The sequence below is a fragment of the Malus sylvestris genome, chromosome 3 (assembly GCF_916048215.2).
Source record: "Malus sylvestris chromosome 3, drMalSylv7.2, whole genome shotgun sequence".
NCBI classification, from domain to species: domain Eukaryota; kingdom Viridiplantae; phylum Streptophyta; class Magnoliopsida; order Rosales; family Rosaceae; genus Malus; species Malus sylvestris.
In genome coordinates this window covers 33,275,261-33,302,813 of record NC_062262.1, presented here as the reverse complement: position 1 = coordinate 33,302,813, position 27,553 = coordinate 33,275,261, and the positions used below count along the sequence as shown (strand labels likewise).

Sequence of the window (27,553 nt, the reverse complement as noted above, 5' to 3'; positions counted from 1 at the left end):
CTTGCCAAGGCTCAGCCATCGCTGGTCAGTACTTTTAATGTAGACAATGAGACTCCTCTATTCTTGGCTGCTGTCTATGGTAAAAAAGATGCCTTCTTATGCATGCACCACATCTATACCCCTACCTTTGGAGATGATCCTCAGAAACGCTACAATTATTGTAGGAGGAATGACGGTGATACCATCTTGCATTCTGCAATTTCCGGGGACTACTTTGGTAATTAACTGGATCACTTCCATGTATATGTATATGTGTATATATATATATATATATATATATATATATATATATATCTGCTATATATTCCCTTATGATATGTAAAGTAAATAACAACGTGTACCTTGTTGGTTGACAGATTTGGCGTTTCAGATAATTGACTTGTATGGAGATCTTGTTAATTATGTCAATGCGCAAGGCTTTTCCCCTCTCCATCTTCTGGCTACCAAGCCTTCTGCCTTCAAAAGCGGTAGCCAGCTCGGCCTATTCCAAAAAATTATTTACTACTGTGAGTATTAGTACAGAATTATTATTGGTAACTTTGAAATCTAATTACAAGTATCACCCTACTCATTCTTTTTTGTATATATATGGTAATTTGGAAGGTATTTATGTTGATGAGCTCAAGGCGGATCGATCTAATGAGGGGATAATTAAGAAATTCAAAGTGGAAGAGAAACCCAATTATCCAGAAAACTACCAGATTTGCATCAACTTCATTAGGTTGTTCAGGGAAACAATTCCCGGTGGTAGGGGAATTCAAAATCAAATATCTCAAAATACCTCAATTATTTGAGTATTTCTCCTGCATATATCATGTAACCACAGAAGTATAATAATCATCGCCAAGTGATTATAATTTAGACGAATTTTTTATCTTCATTTTGTAGTTATCAAAAACGTCGTCCAAGCCAATCAGAGACAGAGGAGAGAAAAAAAATCAGCAGATCCAGAGCACCAGCGTACTCTCAACACTTCAAATTCAGGTAACTTCTAAGGAAGGCATACTGTGTAACCTTTCTGCATTTACACTTTATAAGGTGCTTCAAGAAGGATATATATAATAGTTTCCTCATTCTAGTTTGGGGAAAACTAAAAGTCCTCCTCTACTAACGTGACATCATTTCATTGTACAAATGTTGCAATTGAAACTGTTCATTATCATCGTATAAAGATAAGTTCTAGAAAACTCATGAGTGGTGCTATCCACACACCTATTGTTACCTCTCACACACCCTTCTCAATTTTCGGCCATTTGATCGAATGAATTGAAAAATATCAATGGACAAACATTAATAAGATGTGTCGGAGGTAAAAAAGGTGTGTGAATACCACTACTCATTTGATTTAGAGACCATATAGTCATCCATATTTGTCAGAAAAGTGATGATTATGATAACAAATATCATCTTCATGATAAACCGTCAATTTCTTTGAAAATGCCTCTAAATCGAACAGATTTTTCTAGAGATGGTGATGATTAAAGAACATGATCAGTTTTGATTAATTATGACATTTGTACGCTAAAATGATGTCACATTATAGTGGTGGATAGAGACTTTCCTTTCTTCCTAGAATGAGATCGTATTGTCGTTCAGGAATCAATACTAATATTTTTTATTATTATTAAATTACATCTTAACCTCAATTTTAGGTCACATACAAACTCATACCTTATCTTTTAAACATGGCAATGTCATATATTAACTTACGAATTCGTTGCAATACTAGACCTCCTTGAAAAAAATCGTCGATTTGTCTGTTAACTGTTGATGTAGCAGGCGCATAACCCACTTCCTCCCCTAACTAAATTAAAGAATTAATTGCATGTGATCCAATATCCTAGTAAATAGGGTGTTGAATTTCCACTCATGTGTCCCAGGGTTTGAAACTCTCATCTCTCCTAAATATTGTAATAGTTTTGAACCATCGCCCTCCTCTTAATAATAATAAGTTAAAAAAAATAAAAAATTAATGATTTTTTAGTCTAACAAAAATTAAAATAAGGAAAAATTAGGTTCTCATCCCTATTTTTCCTACTTTATTGATTAAAATCTTATTCGTTTTCAATTTTTGATCAAGGTTCTTAAATTTTAATAAACATCATTACTTATTTCAATAATAAATTTTTTTTTTCTAAATATATTCATTTAGTGTTAGAAACGTTGCATTTGTTATATTTATATCATGACTAAATTTTTTATCGTATATTTTTATTTTTAGTTTGTACCCATTTTTAGTTTGCAACTTTTTTTTTTTTTTATTTGTACCAATTTTCTTTTCAGTTTTAATTTGTACCCATATATTAATTCCTTTTTGTGCCCATATTTTTTAATTTATTTGTACCCATTTTTAATTTTGGTAAATGTACCCATGCTAATTATATGTATTTATTTTATGTTTTAAAATATATCAATAGTTATTTTTTTTAAATATGTTAATAATTATGTGGGTACATTATTTTTTTTGCTATAATTTGTGTGAAGAACAATATTACTCTAAAATTGATTTTTAAGTATTTATTATAATTAAAAATATTATTTGAATTTGTTTAAATTTCATAATTTGTGGGACATTAAATGCATAAATGGATGAGTTAAATATCTTAAATGAGGCTAAGGTCGATCAAAATATTTAAACAAATAAGATTTCAGTCTAACAATTAGGTTAGGTTAATTAAGAACCGGAATCAAGATGTCCCTTAAATTAATAAAACAAATTGTATCCTCCTTCTCCACCAAGCAACTCTTTTTGCATTTCTCCGATTCCCGCAACCCCAACCACAACACCCACCACCAAAGCCTCCAACCAAATGAACGGTGATGTAAACAATTTGAAACTCCTTCCTTCTCCTCCTCCATCTCCGCCTCCCTCCTGTCGAGACCTTCTACGACGATATCCTGGGTACCATCGTCATCGGGGAAGGTGAGACCATGGTGGGCACCGGCCCATTTGGTTGAATTATGCCTGCTGATGTCAAGGATGGAGACGGTGACTCCTAGTCTTCAGGGATGAAGACATCAATGGGTGAGGATGGAGCTTGCGCACTGTTAGAGTTCTCTGAATTAGCTGTGTTTCTATGGAAGTAAGAAATCTGAAAGGTTAGAGAAAGATACAATGTGAAGGAGTGCTCTGTTCTCTCTCAAAGTCTGAGAGGTGATGTTTCATATATCTCTCTCAATACACGCACTAAGGCATATGTACATAACTACTAGCCTTAGCTGGATACACACAACCAACAATACAATCTCAGCCTTACACTTGTCATAATCTAAGACTAAGTGAATACACAATTCAAAACAAGGCTTATTTACTTTAACTTTACTTAGCTCACAGCTTATACACTAATACTCCCCTTTAAGCTTTGAGCTGATACAACTCCAAGCTTATCTCTGAGATAGTTGAATCTCTCTTTTGGTAAGGCCTTGGTAAAAATGTCTGCCACTTGTTCTTTGGTTGGACAGTATACCAAATCAACAATTCCCTGCTGCAAAGCATCCTTTATGAAGTGATATCTTCTGTCAATGTGCTTAGTCCTTTGGTGAAACACTGGATTTTTAGTTATTGAGATTGCAGAGGTATTGTCACACTGCAAAGGAGTTGCTTCAGTTTGTAACTCTCCAAAATCTTCAAGAACAAACCTGATCCATATAGCTTGAGATGTTGCTTCGGCAGCACTAATATATTCAGCCTCTGCTGTGGATAATGCAACACAATTTTGTTTCACAGAAGCCCATGAGAACACTCCACTGCCGAATGAAAAAGCATAGCCTGAGGTACTCTTGCTGTCATCTATTGATCCTCCCCAATCACTATCACAGAAACCAACTAAAACTGCCTTCTTGCCTTTCATATAATGCAAACCATAATCCAGTGTTCCTTTGATATATCTGAGCACTCTCTTAGCTATCCCATAGTGCTTGTTAGAAGGACCATGCATATATCTAGCTAACAAACTAGCTGCATACATCACATATGGTCTTGTAGCAGTAAGATACAATAAACTGCCTACAAGCTTTCTGTATTTCTCTTCATCTGCTGCACCATTGCCATCTTCTTTACTCAACTTTTCAGTAGCCACAAGAGGTATAGAGACAGATTTACATTCTTTCAATCCAAACTTATCCAACAGGGAAGAGGCATACTTCTTTTGATGAATGAAGATGCTAGATTCTGTTTGAATTACCCCCATCCCCAGAAAATGGTGAAGAAGGCCCAAGTCTGACATATCATACTTCTCCTTCATATCTTCTTTGAACTCATCCAGCATGTCTTGATTATTTCCAGTATACACAATATCATCCACATATATGGAGACTATTAGTATATCCTTTTCTCCCCTTGTCTTAGTGTAGAGAGTTGCTTCACTTAAGCTTTTCTCAAACCCACACTTAGCAAAATAGCTGTCAATCTCTCCATACCAGGCCCTAGGCGCCTGTTTCAAGCCATAAAGAGCCTTGTGCAATTTGTAAACTTTGTCTTCCTTGCCATTAATCACAAACCCTTCAGGTTGATCAACATATACTTCTTCCTGCAATATTCCATTTAAGAAAGCAGACTTAACATCTAATTGAAATATCTTCCAGCTTCTGTGTGCAGCAAGTGCAATCAGTGTTCTGATGATGTCCAATCTGGCAACTGGAGCAAAAGTCTCATTATAATCGAGTCCTGGTTTCTGCACATATCCTTTAGCAACTAGTCTTGCCTTGTTCTTTTGTACTGAGCCATCCAAATTCAGTTTGGTTTTGAACACCCATTTCACACCAATAACCTGCTTATCACTTGGTCTGTCTACAAGCTTCCAAGTCTCATTTTTCTCAATCATGGATAGTTCTTCTTGCATAGCTTTTATCCAAGCTTTATCTTGTGCAGCTTCCTCATACTTCTCTGGCTCCACAATACAAAGATTGCATTGTGCTAGGATATCACTGATATTTCTCCATTTAACTGGTGTATGATCATAAGGACTAGTGATCTCAACAGTTTCAGAGACATCTCTATCTTGTTCTTCCATTTGATTACTATTTTCTACTTCTGTCACTTCTTGTATACTGAAATCACTCACAGTCCTATACTGATCTTGAATATCAGTTATTGCAATAGACTTCTCTGAATTCTGCTTCCAATTCCCAGATATAGTTTCGTCAAAGACCACATCCCTTGATAGGATTAACTTCCTTGAACATGGATCAAATACTCTATACCCTTTCTCACAAGTTGCATAACCCACAAACACACCTTTGACAGACTTTGCATCAAGCTTTTGTCTTCTTTCTGCTGGTACATGAACATAACAGAGTGATCCAAACACCTTTAAGTGACCAATTCCTGGTTTTCTCCCACTATAGGCTTCAAAATGAGTTATATTATCAAGAGCTTTTGTAGGTGATCTGTTTAGAATATAAACAGCTGTATGTACAGCTTCTGCCCACAGAAAGTATGGCATGCTTTTATCATGAAGCATTGCCTTAGCCATCTCTACAACTGTTCTATTCTTTCTCTCCACTACTCCATTTTGCTGTGGAGTATAAGCAATGGATAACTGTCTTTGTATGCCTTCAGATTCCAACAACTTGCTGAATTCAGTTGAGAGAAATTCTCCCCCCCTGTCACTCCTTAGGCATTTCACTTTAAATCCACATTGTAACTCCACCATTGCTTTGAACTTTCTGAAACAGATTAGTGCCTCAGACTTATGTCGTAGGAAATAAACCCATGACATTCTTGTGTGGTCATCAATAAACAACATGAAATATTTATTTCCAGCAATAGATTCAGTGTTCATGGGGCCACACAAATCTGTGTGTATCAATTCTAGAGGATTCTTAGCTCTCCAAGCTTGTCCTTTTGGAAACCAATCTCTGTGTTGTTTTCCCATTTGACAACCTACACACACACCATCAACATCTTCAAGGTGTGGAAGACCATGCACCATTTCTTTTTCTCTAAGCTGCTTGAGGCTTCTAAGATTTAGGTGTCCTAGTCTCTTGTGCCAAGTCCAGGTACATTCAGTTACACTAGCCTTCAATGCAACTTGATCAGTTTGCATTAAAGACAAAGGGTAACACCTATTACTTTTCATCTTAACCTTGATAACCAGACAATCAAGTGAAGGACCATCAAATATACAACACTCTCTTCCACCAAATAGCAAATAATATCCATGTTCGTCCATCTATCCCACACTCAACAGATTTTCCTTCAAACCAGGTAGAAACATGACTTCCTTGATGCATTTACTACCAGAATTTGTATCAATCACAAGTGAACCTATTCCAGCAACATCTACCAGATTTCCAGCGGGCATTTGTACTTTTCCAGTGACATTTGTTCTTACATCCATAAGTAGCTCAACATTTCCAGTCATGTGGTTGCTACAACCACTATCAATGTACCAGTTTTCATTCACCTTTACTTCAGTAATTGCACTGTTAGCATAAAACAGATTGCCTGTCACTTCTGCTTGATTAGCACAGTTTGCCTTCTGAATAACCTTGCCTGCTGTGCATTCTCTAGCCCAATGCCCGAACCTATCACAGTTGTGACATTTGGATTGCCCCTTGTATCGACATTCTCCAAAGTGAAACTTAGAGCACACTTTACACTGTGGTTTAACTGTATCTTGCTTCATGAATCCTGAAGAAGATGAATTCTGTGCAGAATTAGTAAATGATCTCTGTTGGAACTTAGGCTTAGACTCCCATTTCTTGCCTTTAGAATTCCAGTTTTTCTGAGATCTGGATGAACCAGAGTATGCACTACTCCTGTTTTGTTCCTTTGGATTCACCGAAAGTGAAGAGAATGCTTTCTCAGTTGCATCAACAGTATGTAAATCAAACCGTTGTTCTTGGCTTTTCAAAATTGCTACAACTTCCTGCAATTCTACAGTCTCCAAGCATTTTGTATTTTCAATGACTAGACATATGGGATCATATGGTTTACTAAGACTAATCAGAACTTTCTGTACAAGCCTTTCATTGGACAGAATCTCACCAAATGTTTTCATCTGATTAATCAATTCATTTAGCCTAGTAAGATATCCAGACAAAGTTTCATCATCACGCATCCTAGCATACTCAAATTCACGTCTCAGATTTTGTAGTTTCACAGATCTCACCTGATCACCACCATGGTACTCACCATATAACAGATCCCATGCCATCTTCGCAGAATCTGCATTAGCTATCCGAGGAAATATCTGATCTGAGACTGCATTCTGAATAATACCCAGAGCTTTTGCATCTTGCATATATGCTGCGACCATTTTCTCATCGTCTTCTTCTTCCTCTGAGCTTCCTTTAGCCTTCTTCTTCTTCTTTGTTTCTGAGATCGTAATCCCTTTTTCAACTAATTTCCATAGCCCGTGAGATTTGAAGATCGTCACCATCTTGATTCTCCAGAATTCGTAGTTCTCACCGGAGAAGATCGGAGTTCTCACCTCAGAACTTCCAGATCCAGCCATCTCTTAGCTTAGACGAGACGAACACAAACCGAAATCGGATTCTAGGGTCTTCGCCTGAATCGAAACGAGCTCGAGTGTAGCTCGATTGCTTCACAGTTTACTCCCAAATCTCAAATGATCGAACAAGGCTCTGATACCATGTTACAGTTCTCTGAATTAGCTGTGTTTCTATGGAAGTAAGAAATCTGAAAGGTTAGAGAAAGATACAATGTGAAGGAGTGCTCTGTTCTCTCTCAAAGTCTGAGAGGTGATGTTTCATATATCTCTCTCAATACACGCACTAAGGCATATGTACATAACTACTAGCCTTAGCTGGATACACACAACCAACAATACAATCTCAGCCTTACACTTGTCATAATCTAAGACTAAGTGAATACACAATTCAAAACAAGGTTTATTTACTTTAACTTTACTTAGCTCACAGCTTATACACTAATACGCACATGATTCGGTCGAGTTGCTTCGCCGCCAAGGGACGATTTCGAGCAGATCCAAGATTTTGGGTGGACTCTATCCGGTTCACATGACTAATGATGTCATCAGGGCTCATCTGCAATGACGTCGTTATGGGTAAATAGGCCTCGTCGATAAATAAACCTTGTCAGGGCTCGCGATAGATCTGAGGTCGTCGGGGGGTGGGGATGGTGGTGGTGAGCCAAGACTTGGACGTGGGTTATTGGCGAATATGAGGTGATTGGCAGGAGAGGGTGGCAGTGGGTTGTGGTTTTGGTGGTGAAGGAAGTAAAGAGGGGAAGAGACATATGGAGTGGGGGAAGGGTGAGGGTGATGGGTTGGTAGGGTGGGTCTCACAGTATTTTTGAAAAAAAAATAATGATTTTATCCTTTAATTTAATATTAGATGAATTTTTAATTCAGTTGGGTGAGAAAGTGAATCCTGCACTTGTCACGTCAGCAATTAACAAACAAATTGACAAATATTTTAATAGAGATCTATAACATTGTATCAAATTCGTAAATTTATGTATGATATTACAATGCTTAAAAGATAAGGTACGAATTTGTTATGCAGCTCAAACTTAAAATGGTAAAATGTAATTTACCATTTTTTTTGTCACATTTGACCAAGTAGAAATCCTAGACCTATCTTAAGCCTCACCCTTGACCCTACACTCCCAGATATAGGGGAGTAAATTGGGGTTTAGGGTTTGAAGAAAATCTTAGTTGAGAAAATTGTATATGCAGGGTCAAAATCCAATGATATAAGTCAAGGACACCAAAAGTTTCCCAGAAACTACACAACATGCTTTGAGTTTGTCAAGCTTTTATCAAAGGCAATGCTGATTGTTCTTGGATTAGGTAACACTTTTCGTTTTATCTCCTAATCTCTCTTAGTTAGATATATAATTTTCTTTATCTAATCATTATTATACGATGTTTAAAGGATCTACGCAGATAAGAAAGATAAGGGAAAAGAAAAAAAAACACAAATGGTCTGTCAAGATCATGAACGAATTGTTAAAACGAGCTGGCATGTATGAGTATGAAGACAGTGGTATGAATCCGCAGACCCACAAAGACAATGATGGGACCAAACCTTATGAACTTGTTGATGGCCGCGCCGTCTTCATGCTCCCCGAGAGCGACAGTGAACAAGCAACTGTGACTAGTAGCGCTTTCCCCATGCCTCAACTCGAGAAGCCAAAGAAAGGTAAACAAAATATCCCAACCGCTCTTTCACTTGCTTAATTAGAATTTATGGTGACCCATCGTAACAACCCTAATACTGAAGCCAAAGTTGCTTAACTACTACAAATCCTAGGGTGCTAATCCTAATTAAAAGCAAAATATGAAAATAATAAAATTCTGAAATATACCCTCAAAACTTGAAACACTGTTTTCAAGACACAATGATTGGCAATGCACAATTTGTCCCATTTACAGAGAACATAAAATTGAAAATAAAAGGTTTAGGATAAATTTAGAATTTTCTACCATCTTACAATTCTCGAATACAATTACAATACTTTATTCTTTTTCATAAGGAGATATTTATAAGATTACAAAAAAGCAATACTAGGAAATAAATCAAAATAATTCTTTGTCTACAAAACAAGGAAACCTAGACCAAATCAAATCATCCATATGTGTCAAAAAATTAAGGATTATGATAACAAATATCTTCTTCAAGATGATCCGTCAATTTCTTTGAAACAGCCTCCAAATCGAATAGATTTTTCTAGAGATGGTAACGATTAAAGAACATGAATTGTTTTACTTAATTATGATATTCGTACCGTGAAATGGTATTCCGTTATAATGGCTTCTTTTTTGGATGAGGAAAGTATTGTCCTTTCAGGAATCAATACTATTATTATTATTTTGTCACATTTGACAGGAGAGAAATCGTAGACCTATCTTACCCTGCCCTCCCAATTACAAGGAAGCAAATTAGGGTTTAGGGTTTATAAATCATAGTTCGTCGACAAAATTTTATATAAGATTGGTATTCAGACCATCTTCCAGCCTAATCAAATCTAGAATTAAAGATTAGAAAATAAAAATGAAGATGTGAACGAAAGGCAGAGAGGAAAAGAAAACAGGGAGCAAAGAAGATTTTCATGATTTGGATAATATTCCCGGTACACAGGACAGCCGCTAAGGCTACAGGGCAGCAACATTACAATTCATTTTTGGCATACATTTGGCAGCAGATTAGAGTTCAAATCAAAATGCAAATTATCGAACTTTTCTCTCTTAGATGAGAGTCATTCTCACTGATTGTGTGAGACTTTCAAATCTTAGAATCTCCGGTGGCACTGGCACCGGCCCTAGCTTTAGTTGGGTCGGTTGCCGTGTCCTCTTTTCTCTCTTTTTCTTCTTTTTTCCTTGCCTCTACTGATATTTCTCCCAATTTTTCACATCGGCCAGTCCAATTCCTCAACCCCCGTGGGTATACCTCTTCTCGGCTCTTCCTTGCTCCAATCTACAACCATGTTTCCTATTGAGTTCGTGTGTAGAGTTTCGGTGTTTACACCAGCTTAGGTGTTTCTGGTAATGTCGCTTGTGGGTTTCCACAAGCTTCCTACTGGTAGTCGGCTTCTCTCTCTTGGTTGCCGACTATCTCTTACTTGTGGATGTGCTTAGGTGGCGTCTAAGGAGGTGACACTCAGAGGTGGATGGTGAATCGGTTAGCTAGCCTTGAATTATGTTGGTGGAGAAAGCAATGGAAACTTCTCGACTGCTGTGCTGTTTTTTGGGCTTTACTGTTGTTGGGCTCACTTTCTGTTTTTCTTTTTTCTTAGGCCATTTTTTGTTTGTTTATAGGTGTAAGTTGGCCCTTGTGTTGCTTGTAAGTTTGGTTTGGTGTTTAATAAAACTTTCCCCTTAACAAAAAATAAAAAATAAAAAAATACATACAAAAAGACAGCAGATGTGAAATCATGTTAAATTCCTAATTAAATCATATAAAATCACTAATTAAATCAAATCCCTAAAATAATTTCCTTTTTATTTTCCAACACCCCTTAAACTCATGATGTGAAATCATGAGTTTGCCAAGAAGGAAATAAGATCTAATTTGAAACTTTGTCAACACCCCTTCACGTGGGACCACACATTAAGTGAGCCAAACGTGCAGTTAATCTTCATTGATATACTGAAACTAACGTCAATCTTTTCGAAAGCTCAACAAATCACAATTCGTCACTCAAAACTAACGTCTCTTTTCAAATTGCCAACTGGAACTAGCACCTATCTTTTTGAAAGCCCAACTAGAACAAATACCTCTTTTCGAAAGCTTGACTAACAGATCATAATTCTTGAAACTAATGCTTTTTTTTGAAAGCTCAACTGGAAGTAACTCTAATCTTTTTGAAATCCTGACTGGAACTTACATCTTTTTTCAAAAGCCCGATAAATAAATCTCTTGATATGTTGGAACTGACGCTTCTTTTCGAAAGTCCAGTTTGAGCAAACGCTAATCTTTTTTAAAGCCTAACTGAAACTAACACCTCTTTTAGAAAACCCTAGTCACCAAATCTTTTTTTTTTTTTGGTAAATTACATTTTACCACCTCAAGTTTAGATGCAATTGCAATCTCATACAACATCTTTAAAACATTTCGTTCACATACATTACTTATTGTTTTATTTCAATCTGATACAACCGTTAATCAAACTATTAGTTTAACCGTTATGTGATGACATGACAAATATAAAAGTCTATATTTTTAGGGGTGTGCTATCCACACACTCCTTTTTACTTCTCACACACCCCTTGTTAATTTATGTCCGTTGATCTTCTTTATTTCATCCGATCCGATGACCGAAAATTAAAAGGGTGTGTGAGAAGTAAAAAGGGGTGTGTGGATATCACACCCCTATTTTTACTAACGTGGCAGTCAGCTCTGTCCACCTAAAATTAAAAACAATTTATATATAAAAAATTGGGCCCACTCCCTACTAACCCATCCATCCTCACCCTTCTTCCCCCAACTCCAACTGTCTCTCAACTCTCTCCCTCCCTCCCTTCTTCTCCGACCAACTTACATACCGGCCACTCCCACACCTCCTCCTCCCGAAAACCCTTCTTGAATCAACCTCTCAGATCCGTCGTAGGACCTCTCTCAGTCCTAACCCCTCTCATCATCCAGAAACTTCAAATCAGAAAAAGAAATTTTCGGCACCATAACTCCATTGGATGCTCATGTTCTTACACGCCAAGCGCAACACTTGTCTCGCAAAGTCAAGATCCCAGCAAACACTTTCGCCATATCGGATGCGGCTGAACTTGTTTACTTCCCGCTCGAGAAGCGAAGCGTGTTTTTTCAAATCTGGGCTTTCTCTTTTCTGGGTGTTCAAAATTTCCAGAGCCTTCCCACCTTCTTCAATGTCTCCAAAATCTCCAGAGCCGTCCCACCTCTCCTAATGATTCATCTTCTTTCTTGTTATAAGGATCCAAGACCCTTGCTTCCTTTTTTTATTAATTTATAATTTTTCGGCGACCAAATACCAACAAAAAGCTTTCCATTTCTCGTATTCGGATTCACCAACATTCTTGAAATTCCTGCATAAAAAATGGAAATTAAATTTTGCGCTTCTTCAGACGTTGTTCAATCTTAAAAACCCATATCAGAGTTCTCTCCATTTTCCATCTTCAATTTCTTTTCTTTTTTCCTTAAATTGGAACCATGTCAGACGTTGTTCTATTTTTCTTTTCTTTTTTTTTCTTTTTTTTTTTTGTTTCAAACCCCCAAGCCCTCGAATCGAAGAGCCCCGTGGAGGAGGAGGAAACGGAAACCCACGTCTCTGCAGCAACGCTCACCCTTATCATTGCTGGAAACCGAAACCGCGGAGCTCCCAATTCAGGAGACCCCGGATGCGACGCAGCCGCATCGAAATCTAAGCCGTCGGGGAGGAGTGAGAACAAAATCCCCTTCGATTTCGTTGTTGGCTGCGTATCATGGTTGACGCCAATTAGAGGTTAGAGTAAAAGAAGAAGAAGAGAAAGAGATGGAGGAGGTCGCCGGAAATAGGTGAGAGGGCGACAATGGTGTTTTTAGGGGTTTTTCCTTTTCTTTTTTTTTTCTGGGTAATCTGTTTCAGAGGGTTGAGGGTTGATTCTTTGGTGTGTGTGTATATATATATACATATATACATATATTTTTTTTGGTTGATTCTTGTGCTTGAAAAAAAATTCTGGGTTTTTTGGGATATGGCTGGTTGGGTTGCAGACTTGCAGGAGAGGGGATGAAGGTTGAAGGTGAATAGTTGTAGTGATGGACCCATTTATATGTTTTAAATAATTTTAAATAATTTTTTTCTTATGTGACATAAGTTCTACGTCATCATTTAATGGTCAGACTAACAGATTAACTAACGAATGTATGAAATTAAAATAAAATAATAGTAAATATATGAAATTAAAATGTTATAAAAATATTGTATGAGGTTGCAATTAATCTTAAACTTGAGCGGTTAAATTGTAATTTACCTTTTTTTTCCTTCAATTCTTTTTCCAGTCTTTTTCTTTCTTTTTTTTTCCTAAAAAAAATAAACTCACAAGAAAAAAATAATAATAATAATAAAACACAAAAAATTACATGATAGGAAACAGGTACTACCGTGAATTTCTTTTTCACCTAATCTCTTTCCTCCTTGGCATCGAAACTACGTACCTTTTCTCCCTTTTTTTTTTCTTCATGGCAACAATAATTTATCTTCTTCTAATAATCATAGACAATCTTCATCCTCTAGTTCATGGCTTGTATGTGCACAAAGAAAATTAGCTTTGTGCACCACAGGGAAGCGCTCAGAGCAAAGTTCAAAGAAGAATTGAACTCTACTCTGATACCAAGTTGAAAATAAAGGGTTTAAGATAAATTTAGAATTCTCTACAATCTCACATTCTCCAATACAATTTCATTGTTCTCCATAAAGAGGTATTTATAAGATTACAAAAGAGTAATAATTAATAATATAAGAGAAATAAAAACAATCCTTTGTCTACAAGACAAGGAGAAACCCAGAACAAATCAAATCATATTAAAACCCTAATTAACGCATATAAAATCACTAATTAAATCAAATCCTTAAAATACTTTTTTATTTTTTTGTAGAGATCTTTTTTATTTTCCAATATAAATGAAAGTCGTTGATCGATTGGCAAACTTGGGACAAAAAGTAGAATTCGGTATTCATGCTTCTTAAGAGTTTTTTTCATACCCATAACACAAGGAAATATATCACGTGTCATAATATAAGTAAAAATGTGATTTATTTTTTATTTTCTCCACTCGTCTTATGACAATACATGTAATGCACTGACTTGTGTTGTTTACATTGAAAAAAAAATCTCATCTATCCTCTCACTTATCCGTTTATATGTATAAAAAATTAGATTTTAATCCTTAAATAAGATAAAGTTTAGAAAGATGTCTTATACAAGATTTTTTTTTAAAATTGATTTTGAGTCCCTAGACTAGATTTAATGTCTACATATGCATTTAATGTCTTTGTTTATTTATAATTTTAATTAAATTTTTTGAAAAATATTGTAATTAAACTTTAATACTCATTTGAATTCAAATGAATTTGCTTTTATTTGTTGACATTTGCATCACTAATTGATTGTAAGTATCTTATATAAGAAAATATTATGATAGAGACTTTTTGGTACACTTATGTTTTTGCATATTATCTTATGTGTCACTAATTTATTACAATATATTTAGGTATGGACATTTCGGTACATTAGTTTAGTATAACATGTTTAGGTACGGACGTTTCGATACACTAGTTTAGTATAATATATTTAAGTACGAACATTTTGGTACACTAATTTAGCATAATATGTTTAGGTACGGATTTTTCAGTCCACTTAGGTTTTTGTATATGTTCTTATGTGCCACTATGCATCATATTATATTAGGTACGGACATTTCAGTATACTAATCTAAAAAATATATTACAATACGTACGTTTAGGTACACTAATTAGAGGAAGTTAAACAAAATTAAGGAAATAAAATGTGTATAATAATAAATTTAAAATTTAATGTGGAGACATTAAATAAAGTATCCATTAATAAATATTAAAACAAAAATATAATTATAAATTTTATTTTTTATTTTTTAGCAAATGATATTATCTACACTAAGGGGGTGGGGGGACTGAGCTAAACCCCATATGGGGTAGCAAGAATGTGATTCAAATTCGCTATTAATGAAAATCGAATCTAAAACTTATCACTTAGTTGTTACAATTGAAGAGGACCACTAAACCATAATAATGTGGCATGTAAATTTCAATTAAGTACACGGGACTAAAACCTTCTTCAAGAATAAAGTTAAAAACAAAGCTTCGTTATACATCAAATGGCTTGATAATTTCTACGGTCATCAGCAGATCATAAGGCGGAGGATAAAACCCCAAGCGCAAACATGGAAACGCCAATACTGATTGCTGCAAAAAATGGGGTGACTGAAATGGTGGAGAAGATCCTGGAACTTTTTCCGGTGGCAATACACGATATGAACACAGAGAAAAAGAATTTAGTGTTGTTGGCTGTGGAATACAGGCAACCCCTTGTGTACAACTTCTTGCTGAAAAGAAAAATCCTGAAAGAAAGTGTGTTCAGTAGAGTGGATCATGAAGGGAATAGTGCATTACATCTAGCAGCAAAGTTGGGAGAACATAAGCCTTGGCTAATTCCTGGAGCTGCGCTGCAAATGCAATGGGAAATCAGATGGTATGAGGTAAGGATTCAAAGAACTGAAATATTCAACCGATGAATCTTATATTTTTATTTCATCTTTTTTTTTCATCATACTATTTTATTTGGGAAGTGTTATTAGCACTCCTAAAATCTCATTCTACACTCCTCACAAGTGTATTTTTCTTTCTAATTATAGAAAGTTTGGAGTGCAAAATAAGATTTTTGGAGTGCCAATAACAATTCCCTTTTATTTTATCTATGATATATCTTTTACCAAACAATATTCACACACCAACTACAATTATTTCTATTTTTTGCCGATATAAAGAGAAAATTAGGTAATAATTAATCTAACTATGATCAACTAATGGACGGAAACCGAATAGCAAATTATCTAAACAATCGCTCAAATACTATTATTTGTACCATCTAAATTTTGCATTATTTGTAGATAATCTACACCAAGGAGTGGAGAGAGTGGGCTAATAATTCAAATATAAGACCTCTCATTTATAAGTGAATATTATTGAACCGTAATACTAAGTAGTTGCATTCCTTGTAAAATATAAGATAGTATACACATGCGAAATTTGAAGAATATTTTTACTAACACATTAAAGATTTTAAGGTCTTCTTTAAAAAAAAATTAGAAATAGAGTCACACCCCCTTGAACAGTTCTTGAGCCATCTTGAGGTTCTTAAATATGTCTATAACATTACTAGTTTTCAAAATTTCCCCAACATAATTATAGATGACAGTGAATAAACTATAGACAAAAGAATCGGAATAATTTCATTCAGGCAAAAAAAACAAAAGATTAAAATGATAATAAACTAAGAGAATTTGACCATTCGTTCCTAATTTTGACTTTATTGGAGCTTTGATCTTGAAACTAAGAATTGGTAAATATTGGTTTCTGAATTTGTCACAATCTGGAGCCCCTCTAGAGAAACACCGGTCGAATTTTCATAATTAAAAAAAAGTATTAAGGGACATAAGTTAGTGATGAAGTTACTTAAAAGAATCGTTGCTCCACATTATGACAAATTTAGAGATCAATTCTTAAGGATTTATAATTCATGAACCACTGCCTCTAATTTTCTCACAAATTAATAGTTAAAAATCAAATTCCCAATTTTAAACAATTTATTTCCTAATTTGTTGTTTGTAATTTGTAGTTTGTAAAAAACTCCATGCCACTACACTTCTTTGCCCGCCACAACAAGAAGGGCAGGACAGCAAAGGACATCTTCACCGAAACCCACGCCACAATCGTCAAGACCGGAGGGGAGTGGTTGACCAACACCTCCAAGTCCTGCTCTGTCGTCGCCGCCCTCGTTACCACTGTCGCCTTTGCCACCTCAACCACCATCCCCGGCGGCATCAACAAAGCAAGCGGAAAACCAACCCTAGAAAACGAGCCGGCCTTCAACATCTTCGCCATTGCCTCCCTGGTCGCCCTCTGCTTCTCCGTCACGGCCATGGTCATGTTCCTAGCCATCTTAACGTCCCGGTACCAAGAGAAGGACTTCGGTAAGGACCTGCCGAGAAAGCTTTTGGTAGGGTTGACGTCACTGTTTGTCTCTATATCTTCCATGTTGGTATCTTTTTGCACGGGACATTTTTTCGTGCTTAAAGACAAGCTCAAATACGCTGCATATCCGGTTTACGCAATCGCTTGCTTGCCGGTAACCTTTTTTGCCATAGTGCAGTTTCCACTGTACTTTGATCTGATTTGGGCTACTTTTAAGAAGGTACCACAGCGAAGTTACAAGATAGTTCCTCTTTAATTTCAACACCAACAGCCCCTATTTACATGGGGAGGTAAACTTGAGTTACAAAAACATGTGTACTTTGATTTCAATTTGCATGTTTTGCTTTAGTTGCCAATTTGTTGGAATTTGTGCTTAGTATACTTTATTCTACGGTCATCATTCAGTTTTTAAATTTATTGTTCTTAAATTGCGTCATGTAATTAGTCATTTTATTAATTTTTTACTTTTTTTTTCTACGAGTGGAGCTATATTTTCTTTTCCATTGTCATGTAATCTTTTTCTTCATCATATGATTTCTGTAATGTAAGAGGTTGAACAAATTGAGATTTATAATTGAAATACAGTGATCTTTGTATGCTCATCCTCCAAAGGAAGGATATACTCTGTTTTATTCCGAATCGTAAAGGACAATATATCCTCTCTTTTTTCTTTGAGGATCGATTAGAGATAATTAAGCATTGAATTTTACCAATTTAAAGTTTACGAAGTTTGGGAGGAGCCTGAAAATTCCACTAGGTTTATGCATCATGACGATTCTGAAAATAAAATATTATCTAAGAAAATGGCTTTCTTTTCACACTGAAAATAGTACTTTAGTAGGAAATAATTGATCAAAGTAGCTATTGAGTATGTGAATTGTTGTTGGGCTCCTAGTCTTCGTTCCCATTATGATTACAATGGCACACGATGAAACAACTCCAACTCTAGAACGCACAACAAATCAAAGACACTCTCATTATCTTTGTTAGGACAAAATGTACCTATAAAAAGAATACATTTTTTGTGTATACAATGATACAGAAATTAGTCGCGTAATGTGTGTGATGTGTTTCATGTGTCGCACTGATTAAAAATAGTAATATCAATTAATAGCTATAAACTATTTATTTTTGGGTCATATTAAGCGGTTTTTTCTATAATATATTAGCATATGAAGTATGAATTGAAAATGACTCATCATGTTAATTTAGCGTAGGAGCTGATGAAAATGAGTCAATATGTTATTACATGAATCACGATGACGATATCTCCAAGTGCTTGCTAACAATAACGTTTTTAAAACTTGAAATTGGAGATGTACCTCAGAATTCAAAATAGAATGATTCACGTTCATCTTGGAAATTAGGGTGAAGGTTAAAGTTTTCTTAAGTCAAGGTGTCCCTACTTCCAATCTTATTCGATTTATGTGTCCCACGACAAAGGATGACATTGACAGGAGCGAATGTCCCCAGGGACATTTCGGTCATCTCATCAACTTAATTTTCCGGGATTTTGAAGCCGAAAAACGAGTTCTGTTCTGCTGTGAGTAAAAAGCTTCTGCCCACCCTCTTCCTGCATTTGTGACACCTATCTTCTTGGTTAACAAGCGGTTTGATCTCCTTCGCACTTTCTCTAGGGCACGATAGAAAGAAAGTTAGAATATTAGAGTGCGATGGAATAAGATTACAAATAGAATATTATTAAATAAACGAGAATGACGAAACTGCTACAAAATTTCAATAGACTACATTATGAATGACTTATTATCTCTTAATAATAAAGCTCTCTATTTATAATAAACTAACCCTAGTCTCTAATAAGCAAGGAAACGAAAACCTAATTCAAATGAGCTAAGCCCAAATCCAAACACTAAATAAATAACTATTTTCCAATACCCCCGTCAAACTCATGGCGATGCATGTCATGAGTTTGACAACAAGCAGATGCGGATGCAAGCTCTGTTAGGCGGACAAGACAAAACAAGCTCCGTTAGGTGGACACAACAAGCCAAGCTCCGTTAGGCGAACACGACAAGGCAAGCAGGCAATCAAGTGAGCAAACGAACAATCCAAGTAAACAGGCGAGCGAGCGAACAAGCAATTCCAGCAATCAACAAATTATGGCAACCAAACGTTGGGAGTATGGACTTCGTCACTAAACGGACTAGATTCCTATATCCCAACTACAGCAACGAACGAATAAAAACAAAACTTATCACTAAGGCAGTCACAAGTTCAAGCACTCGAGTGATTGGCCAAATTTCATTATGAATCCAAATCAATCAATACAAGGCCAACAAACAACTTTCTTATGTCCTCCATGTGGGCCTAAAAAACAATTAGTGGCCCAAATTTTTTCTCCTTTTCCTTTCGTTTTTTCCTCTTTTTTTGTTTTTATTTCTAAACCAACCAAAGCATTCATTCTCCTCTAGTGCAACATGGATGATGGGGGCAGGAGCATCAATAGTTTCTTTAAGCCAAGGGGTCCAATACACGAAAGATAGCAGTGGGTACAGACCTAGGTGTGGATAACAGAAGCAATGCGGAGCAGCAGCTACAGGCAAGGTACATCAGCGGTGGTTAGGTCCTATCAAAGACGAACTCGATCCGAGTTGTTTTTTCTCGAGTCTGGGCTTCATCAAACAAGTGGTTGTCGAGCAGCAGCGATTGTGGATGTAGAAGATGGTGAATGCAGTAACGGGTTCAAGAAGATGGTGGCGCGGTGGTTCAAGTAGGCGAGGTGCAGATTCAGTCGAATTTGCAGCGAGTGTTTCCAGTGGCAGCGTGGTGGTGATCTGATGAGGAAACGATAATGGGAGCAGTTCAGAATAATGCGATGGCAGACTGGCTAATCTTCAAACTTTAGGCGTCGACTCCGGTGAGAAGTGGTTACGGAGGCGGGACTCAGAGCATCCATTGTTCTAAAACATGGTCTAGGCGGCGCCTAGGCGCTAGGCTGCGGTGTTCTGCTATTAACTAGAAATCGTTCACTAAATTGGCAAGGACATTAAGCGATGTAAGACGGCCTCCTGGGCGGGCTAAGCGGGCTTAGCGGACGCTGGGCGGTTTGGGCGGCCTGGAAAAGAAACTTCAGTCGCGAGACTCACAACCTTCTTGTCTTCCCGAGTCTCGTCGTCTACCTCTCTGTTTGCTAAAAGAGAAGTCGAATATCTATGGTGGTGCAAGTTAGATTTGAGATCCAATTTTGAGGTTCTGAAAGGGCGAAAAAGAATATGAGGGAAATAGTGAGAGACTGCGAGAGAGAGAGACTGAAAAAACCAATTTTGAGGTTCTGAAAGGGCGAAGAATAAGATGAGGGAAGAGAGTGAGAGAGAGAGAGAGACTGAAAGAACCAATTTTGAGGTTCTGAAAGGACAAAGAAGAAGAAACGAATAGGATCGGTTGCGTGAAAGAGGTAAGGTCAAACTGGGGTTTATATTGGGTGATGTGAAAGAGGTAAGGTGAAATCCCTGCTTTTCATGCAAGTTGAAATCCCTGCTTTTCATGGTTGTAATCATGAAAACCACCCCACGTGAGCTTTTGATATTTTTAAAAGTTATATATTATAAAGGGTCAGATAGTTTTATCATGAAAACCACCCACTTGTGTGGGTTTTTATATTTTAAAAGTTTGGGGTGTATATCTATATCATATGTATATAAATGTTATATAAATTATTTAGATAATATTTTGTTTTTTTTTCCCTAGGCAAGCATATTACATATGTACATAAAATTCACATACGTATGTTCTTCTATAAGAAATAACATATTATTCAATAATTATTTACATCTGGTATAGTAAGTTTAATTAATTCATATAAAATATAAGAAATTTACCTAAATTCTTCTAGGCCGCCTAGGCGCTAGGCACCATCCCACCGCCCGACTAGCGCCTAGCGTTTTTTAAAACCTTGAGAGCATCATAATTTTTTTTTCAACTTAAAATAAAAAGCCTAACGACAACAAACAGACAATACGAACGGAAGCATATTAAATCCTGAAGGATGAAACCTGCTCTGATACCAAGTTGAATATCAGAGTGTGCAATGAAACAAGATTACAAAATAGAATATTATTAAATAAGCGAGAATGACGAAATGGTTACAAAACTTCAAGAGACTACATTGTGAATGACTTATTATCTTTGAATAACAAAGTTCTCTATTTATAATAAACTAATCCTAGTACCTAATAAGCAAGGAAACAAAAACCTAATTCAAATGGGCTAAGCCCAAATCCAACCACTAAATAAATAATTATTTTCCAACTTAATCTTGCATCTGAACACTTATACAATTGCTCCCATTAACTTCTTTCGTTTTGCTAAAGTTTGAAACAATCCAGCTTAAAGCCTTAAAGTGGAGAGTAAGCAAAACATTAGAGAGTAAGCAAAACAACTAGTACTTTTATATAAAAAGTACATTACTAGTACTTCTTGCTATAAGCACTTCTTCAAGTGCTTTGAAACTCAAAATCATTTTATTAAAAGACGCTTTCAGTAATTTAAAAATACTTTTCAAATGACTGCTTCACGTCAAATTGGGAAACCTATTTGTTAAATTCTTTGTACAAATAAAATTTTCAAGCAATACACACACACACACACACTTTGTCTCTAGTCTGAGTGATGTACACAAATCCTCCATATTCTTTAATGGGTAAATTACATTTTATCCCCTCAAGTTTGGGGTTGATTTCAATTCCTTACAACATCTTTAAAACATTTCATTTTCATACCTCAAGTGCTATTTTATTTCAATATAATACATCCGTTACATTTTTTATCCATTGATCCGTTAAAAGCTGACGTGGCTACCAACTTTGTGCCATTTAGCAAAAAAAAAATAATAATAATTATTATTATTATTAAAAAAAAAAGAAACTTTAATGAAAAGCTTCCGGTACTGTTCACTTTAACGAAAAACCACATTTTACACTAAAAAATCAATCATGGTACTATTTACTTTACCCTTTATTTTGTCATTTTCGTTAAAACTCAATATTTTCAAGTTTTTTTTCATTAATTTTCCTAAAAACAAAAAACAAAAGAATGAATCCCCAACAACCCCCACCCTCCCCGAGCTCTTTCTCCTCTTCACCCTCCACCCCCTTCTCCCTTCTCTTATATGCTCCACCACTCAAAACCCTAATCTTGTTTTTCTCTCTTCGCTCCCAACCCTCAAAACTCATACCTGTTTTGTTCTTCAAATTTTTTCGGAAAATCCGATATCGAGCGCAATGGGTTCGAAGTCGAATGTCGGCCATCCTCACACAGGCAATGGCACCAACCTTGGGTACTTTTTCTATGAAGCTGATTGAGTTTGTGATCCACAAAGAGGCCGCCATGGTCTCTTAGACCATCTGCAACATGCTCATTTCTTCAAGTATTAGGGTTTGAAATTGATTTTAGTAAAATTGATTTCAATAGAGCAACAATTTGGGGATTAGGGTCTGAAATTGATTTGTGTAGAGGAGCAATTTGGGGATTAGGATTGGGTGCTTCTGCATCTGGAAATTCTTCTACTTCTGCAACTAAGATTTTGGGTGTTCTTAAAAACGAGGGTTTTGAGAAGAAAAAAGTGATTCAGAAGTTGTGAACCCCGAAAGCGAGATTCAGAACTTGTGGATCTCCTTCGTCACTCGACCGTCGTTAATCCGACAGTTGATATCTTCTCTAGATTTCCTCATTTCGATCTAGCTCTGCTCTTGGTTTCTCTTTTCCTGCTTAAGTCTCGCAAGTTTGTTGAACTAGATGGAGACGAAGGTGGGAGTTTCATGGATTTTTGGTGGGGTTGAAGGATGAGAGCTTAGAGGAGGAGAGGGGTTGCCAGATTTTCATGGCAAAGAAAATGGAAGAAGAAGATGGGTGTTGGCTCAGGTAGGGAAGATGAAAAGGGTTTTTTTTTAATTTTTTATTTTATATAAATAGGATAAATATTTTAATATTTTAAATACATAAAAAATATTTTTTTTGCCACATAGCACAAATGTGGCAGCTACATCAGCACAAATGTAGCAGCTATGTCAGCTCTTAACGGACAAATGAATGGAAAATGTAACGGGTGTATTATATTGAAATAAAATAGTACTTGAGTATGAAAATGAAATGTTTTAAAGATGTTGTAAGGAATTGAAATCGATCTCTATCCTAAGAGGGTAAAATGTAATTTACCCTTCTTTAATTTATATTCAGCATAATTTTGAATAAATTGGGAGGACCCCACTATGAAAACTCGAAAGACAATTATTGATATAATATGAAATAAACCAAACAAATCTGCCAAAACGACAGAGTTAGGCTTCTCCACGCTAATATGACGTCGTATTCCAACTTGGCCATATCTTCCCTCTAAATAGTGTGTAATTATAAACATTATTGTTTATTTGATTCCCATTAGTTTATGAAGCCGAACAAACAATTTGTATAATTATCAGGCCAATTCATGAATTTGTTCGTAAATTTAGTGAATTTCATAATTTACTAATTGTTGGCTTTCAGAAAAATAGTTTAGTTGCCTGCCTAATTAATTCGTGAGTGGCATATTTTTCTTAAATTACAAAATTAAAATTCCAAAAATAAAACCATATAAATTAAGAGTAATCTTAGGGAGATCAAAGTTTTGTAAACTAAATGATGTGGTTGTTAATGATCGGATTATTACTTAATCATTGATTAACATGTTTATTTTCTATTGGTGACACATTATTTGATTTGCAAATTTAGTTTAAAATTTTGATCCCCTAGCATTACCTAAATAAAGTGAGATTTCGCCAAAACTACAAGACCAAAATCAAACTTCGGTCTTAATATTATTTCTCGTTTCCGAGGGAGAGAAAAATGAGAAGAAGAAAAAAAGAAAGAAAAAGGGTAATTTTTATCTTACTATCCTCAAGTTTTGCAAAATTAGCACTTAATTACATTTTTTTTCCGTCTCACTTTAATACCTATAGTTTGATTTTTCTGTCACTTTCATACTTCAAATTTTTTAATATTATTTAATTTCAAATTCCATGTTACACAAATTTAGAGCCAAAACTATGACACGTCATCTGACACACCCCGTCCCGAAGGAGGGCATGCTGGCCGTCACGTGAGAGTGACGTAACCATTTGCACAGTACGGAAGCTTTAAGATACAATTTAAATTGATACACCCGAAGGTGAGTCCTAATTTTGTCCAATCTGTCAGAACACCGTCGAATTCCTCGTAGTCACCACACCTTTGTGATTCCTGAACCTGGAGGGGCGCAAAACCAAAATTGAGTGGGTCAGTAAAACAATTCTTTTCCAAATCCAAACATTTCTCAAAACGTTGTAACCCCTCTCCGTAAAACCTGTATACTTTCCCAGAAATGTAAAATATAAATATACATATATATTCTCAAAACTTCATTTTTTACTATCTCAACATTATCTCTTTATCAATCATGCCATGCCATGTCATCTCAACATTTCTCATATTAATTATGCCATGCCACATCATCTCAACAGTAATAAGGTATGAATGCATCAACATAATCATATCAGGTGCAAGAAAGTAATCAACCGTAGGCCCTCTAATAGCCCTATACGGTTGAACCTAGAGCTCAAAATCTATCATTATCACTCTACCAGAGTCACCTCTGTGACCCGTCCGGCCTTCTGCACACAAGTTACGCTCTAGTGCTTCTCATAAATCATCTGTGCACATAATCTAAGGTCACCCACCAGTCGGAATCTCACTAACACTCTCGCGACTGGTCTGTCGTACCCACTCCGCGTGGACTGTACGACTAGCATCTACTTGGATCCAAGGCGAGCGTGCGATGCGGTGAATACTATAAGCACTAAACCATGGTGCAGGATTTGAGCTCAATATATATCATCATCATCATAACAGTAATTAAATACTCATCTGTGCGTCCACCGCACCATTTCATACATATGCATCATAAATCAATTCTTACCTGTGCGTCCACCGCACCAATTCATACATATGCATCATAAATCAATTCTTACATGTGCGTCCACCGCACCAATTCATACATATGCATCATATATTAATTCATGCATGGCATTTCAACTCACATTTCTATATACTTTTCATATCAATTCTATGCATGGTATTTCACTTCCCGTTTTTCCACATAACTCATATGCATTTCATTTTAAACATAATTTCATGCATTTTCAATTTCTGGGAAAACGTTAAGTATATATATATATATATACGGAAAACAAAACTGCCCACTCACCTGGAGTTCGTCCAACAACTCCCTAGCACCACACATCAAGGCGTCACGACGATCGCCGCCTAGAATAGTAATCAAATCCAACCTCAGAATTCATATCGATAGAATATATAACTTATATAAAATACGTCACTACGTAGTTCGATCCGGAAGATCTGCCACTCAGATTTTAAATCCATAACTTCCAGAGGTCCACAATATATCTCTAGGATAACATCCTAAAATTTCATTACCATCCAACGGTCGGATCTCCGTCAATTTCCAAAACTAAGTGACGGTTAACATTTTATATTATGGACTTACAATTCCAATTCCGGAAGATCCGTAACTCGGATTCCCAATCCGTAAGTTCCAATAATCCTCAAATATTACGTATTACAACGTATCAAAGTTTGGTGACGATCCAACGGTCGGATCATCAATTCACATTTTCACCAAAACTATAAAACGTTATTCGAACACCTAACCAACAATCTTCAATAACTTTCTCATACGGTGTTCAATTTAGGTATATGAATATACCACAGTGATCTACTCGACGTCACGGACGTCGACATATTTTTAAAATAATTTTATTTTTATTTTTTTTTACTGTAGCACCTTCTTCTTCCTTGGGTCGCCGGACTGGTTTTTCCGGCGGCCGTTTTCTGGGCAGTTTTTCAAATTGCCAAACTTTGTCATTTCTCAACGAAATCAAGTGATTCAAAAACGAAAGTTGTAGCCCTTGAAGAGACAAAGAGAATGGTACCTTTCCCAACACCTAGTTCGCCGTAGTTTGGCCGGAAACTGCCTCGAAAGCCTCGGAGGTCGCCGGAAACTGGGTATTTTTCAAATGAGTATAACTTCTTCAATACTCAACGAAATTGAGTGAAACAAAAAGGAAAGTTGTAGTACTTGACGAGACGAAGAGATTGATACCTACCTCGACGCCTAACTCGCCGGGGATTCGCCGGAAAATGCCTCGAAAGCTCCGGCCAAACTTTGAACTTATCGATCTCCGTGTTCTTTCGTCCAAAAACTTCCAACGAAGCACTCCGAGCTTCGTGGGAACCTCCTAGAGCTCCCTGTGAGCTTAGATTTCCCTAAAACACAACATATTCAAAGATCATGAACAGTGCTCTTCACGGGAACTTTTAAAACTACGTTTTCCGAAGTAGAACTTACCTGAAATTGATGTCTACGTGATCGTGGAAGTTCCAGGAGTCCAAATGTGGTCTTATCTTGGACGTTTGTTTATGTTTTAGGTGGTTTTGGGTGAGGTTGAGCGTCGGAGAGGAAGAGAGAGAGAACTGAGAGCGAGAGAGAGTCGTGAGGGAAGAGAGAGAGAGAGACAAGGTACGGGAATTGGGGAAGGTTTTGAGGGATGTGGGGATACCACGTGTCCAACTCAATCCAAATTGTTAAATTTTCACTCCTTAGTCCCGTTTAAGGGCATTTTCATCTTTTCAAGTCCTCGGAATTAAAAATTCCGGGACGGGCTGTAACATCATCAATTAACGAAGCAATTTTTTTTAACAAACGATATTATCTACACTAACTGGAAGGGGATAGCCTCACAATAGGCGATCAATAATGTAGTTCAAGTTTTCATTTGACGAGAATCGAATCTAAGACATCTCAATTATAAATGAAGATAAATACTACTAAATCATAGTACTAAGTTATATTAACGGTGTAGTTAACATATTGATTGCCAATAATAAGGTGCGAATTTTGCGAAATTAGTGGCAATTACCTAAAAAAAGTAAAAGGAAAAGATTCTTTTAACAAGCAAAAACAGTCGGATAAAAGAGGGATAATTGGTCAGTTTTTTTTTTCATTTGAATTCCTTTCGCTTGGTAACTGGTCGGTCCCATGCCTCTCTGAAGCTCCTCTCAGCTTGGACGAGGATTGTATGCCCTCAACTTTCGGTGTCATTTTGTTTGTGTAGTCACGGTTAAGCCATATCAATATTTTAAATTATTATTCATTTTTTATCCTATTATATCTATAAAAAAATAATATAAAATATTAACTTGGCTTAATTATGACCACACAAAACAAGAGGGCACGAGAAAGGCATCGGAAGTGGAGGCAGACAATCCTTGTCCTCTCAGCTTGTTGTAATCTGTGACAAACTTCTCTGCAGAAAGGATAAGAATTGTCTG

General features: G+C 36.2%; 2 protein-coding genes and 1 long non-coding RNA gene across 7 annotated transcripts in view; 2 read left to right on the top strand and 1 right to left on the bottom strand.

Annotated features, from left to right (window-relative positions):
* LOC126616696 (uncharacterized) overlaps nucleotides 1-17,803 on the top strand; it is a 103,849-nt gene extending 86,046 nt beyond the window's left edge. For 3 of the 4 annotated variants that reach the window (XM_050284789.1, XM_050284791.1, XM_050284788.1), the window contains one exon: nucleotides 17,464-17,803. Coding sequence is in view for 1 of the 4 variants with exons in the window: in XM_050284790.1 (XP_050140747.1) it covers nucleotides 390-517 (128 nt within the window). In the remaining 3 variants the exon portion in view is untranslated. Of the gene's footprint in view, nucleotides 1-389; nucleotides 560-17,463 lie in introns of those variants that run through there. The other variant, XM_050284790.1, reaches the window with a different exon arrangement.
* LOC126616695 (ETO1-like protein 1) overlaps nucleotides 1-27,553 on the top strand; it is a 93,185-nt gene that overhangs the window by 61,482 nt on the left and 4,150 nt on the right. The gene's annotated exons all lie outside the window — the stretch shown is intronic.
* LOC126616701 (uncharacterized) lies at nucleotides 24,227-26,890 on the bottom strand. 2 transcript variants are annotated; one of them, XR_007621233.1, is made up of 5 exons: nucleotides 26,571-26,890; nucleotides 26,329-26,488; nucleotides 26,155-26,223; nucleotides 25,410-25,468; nucleotides 24,227-24,412 (listed from the first exon to the last, which is right to left on the bottom strand). It is a non-coding gene; the product is annotated as an uncharacterized LOC126616701 (long non-coding RNA). The 2 variants fall into 2 exon arrangements; XR_007621232.1 differs by having other exon boundaries at nucleotides 25,410-26,223.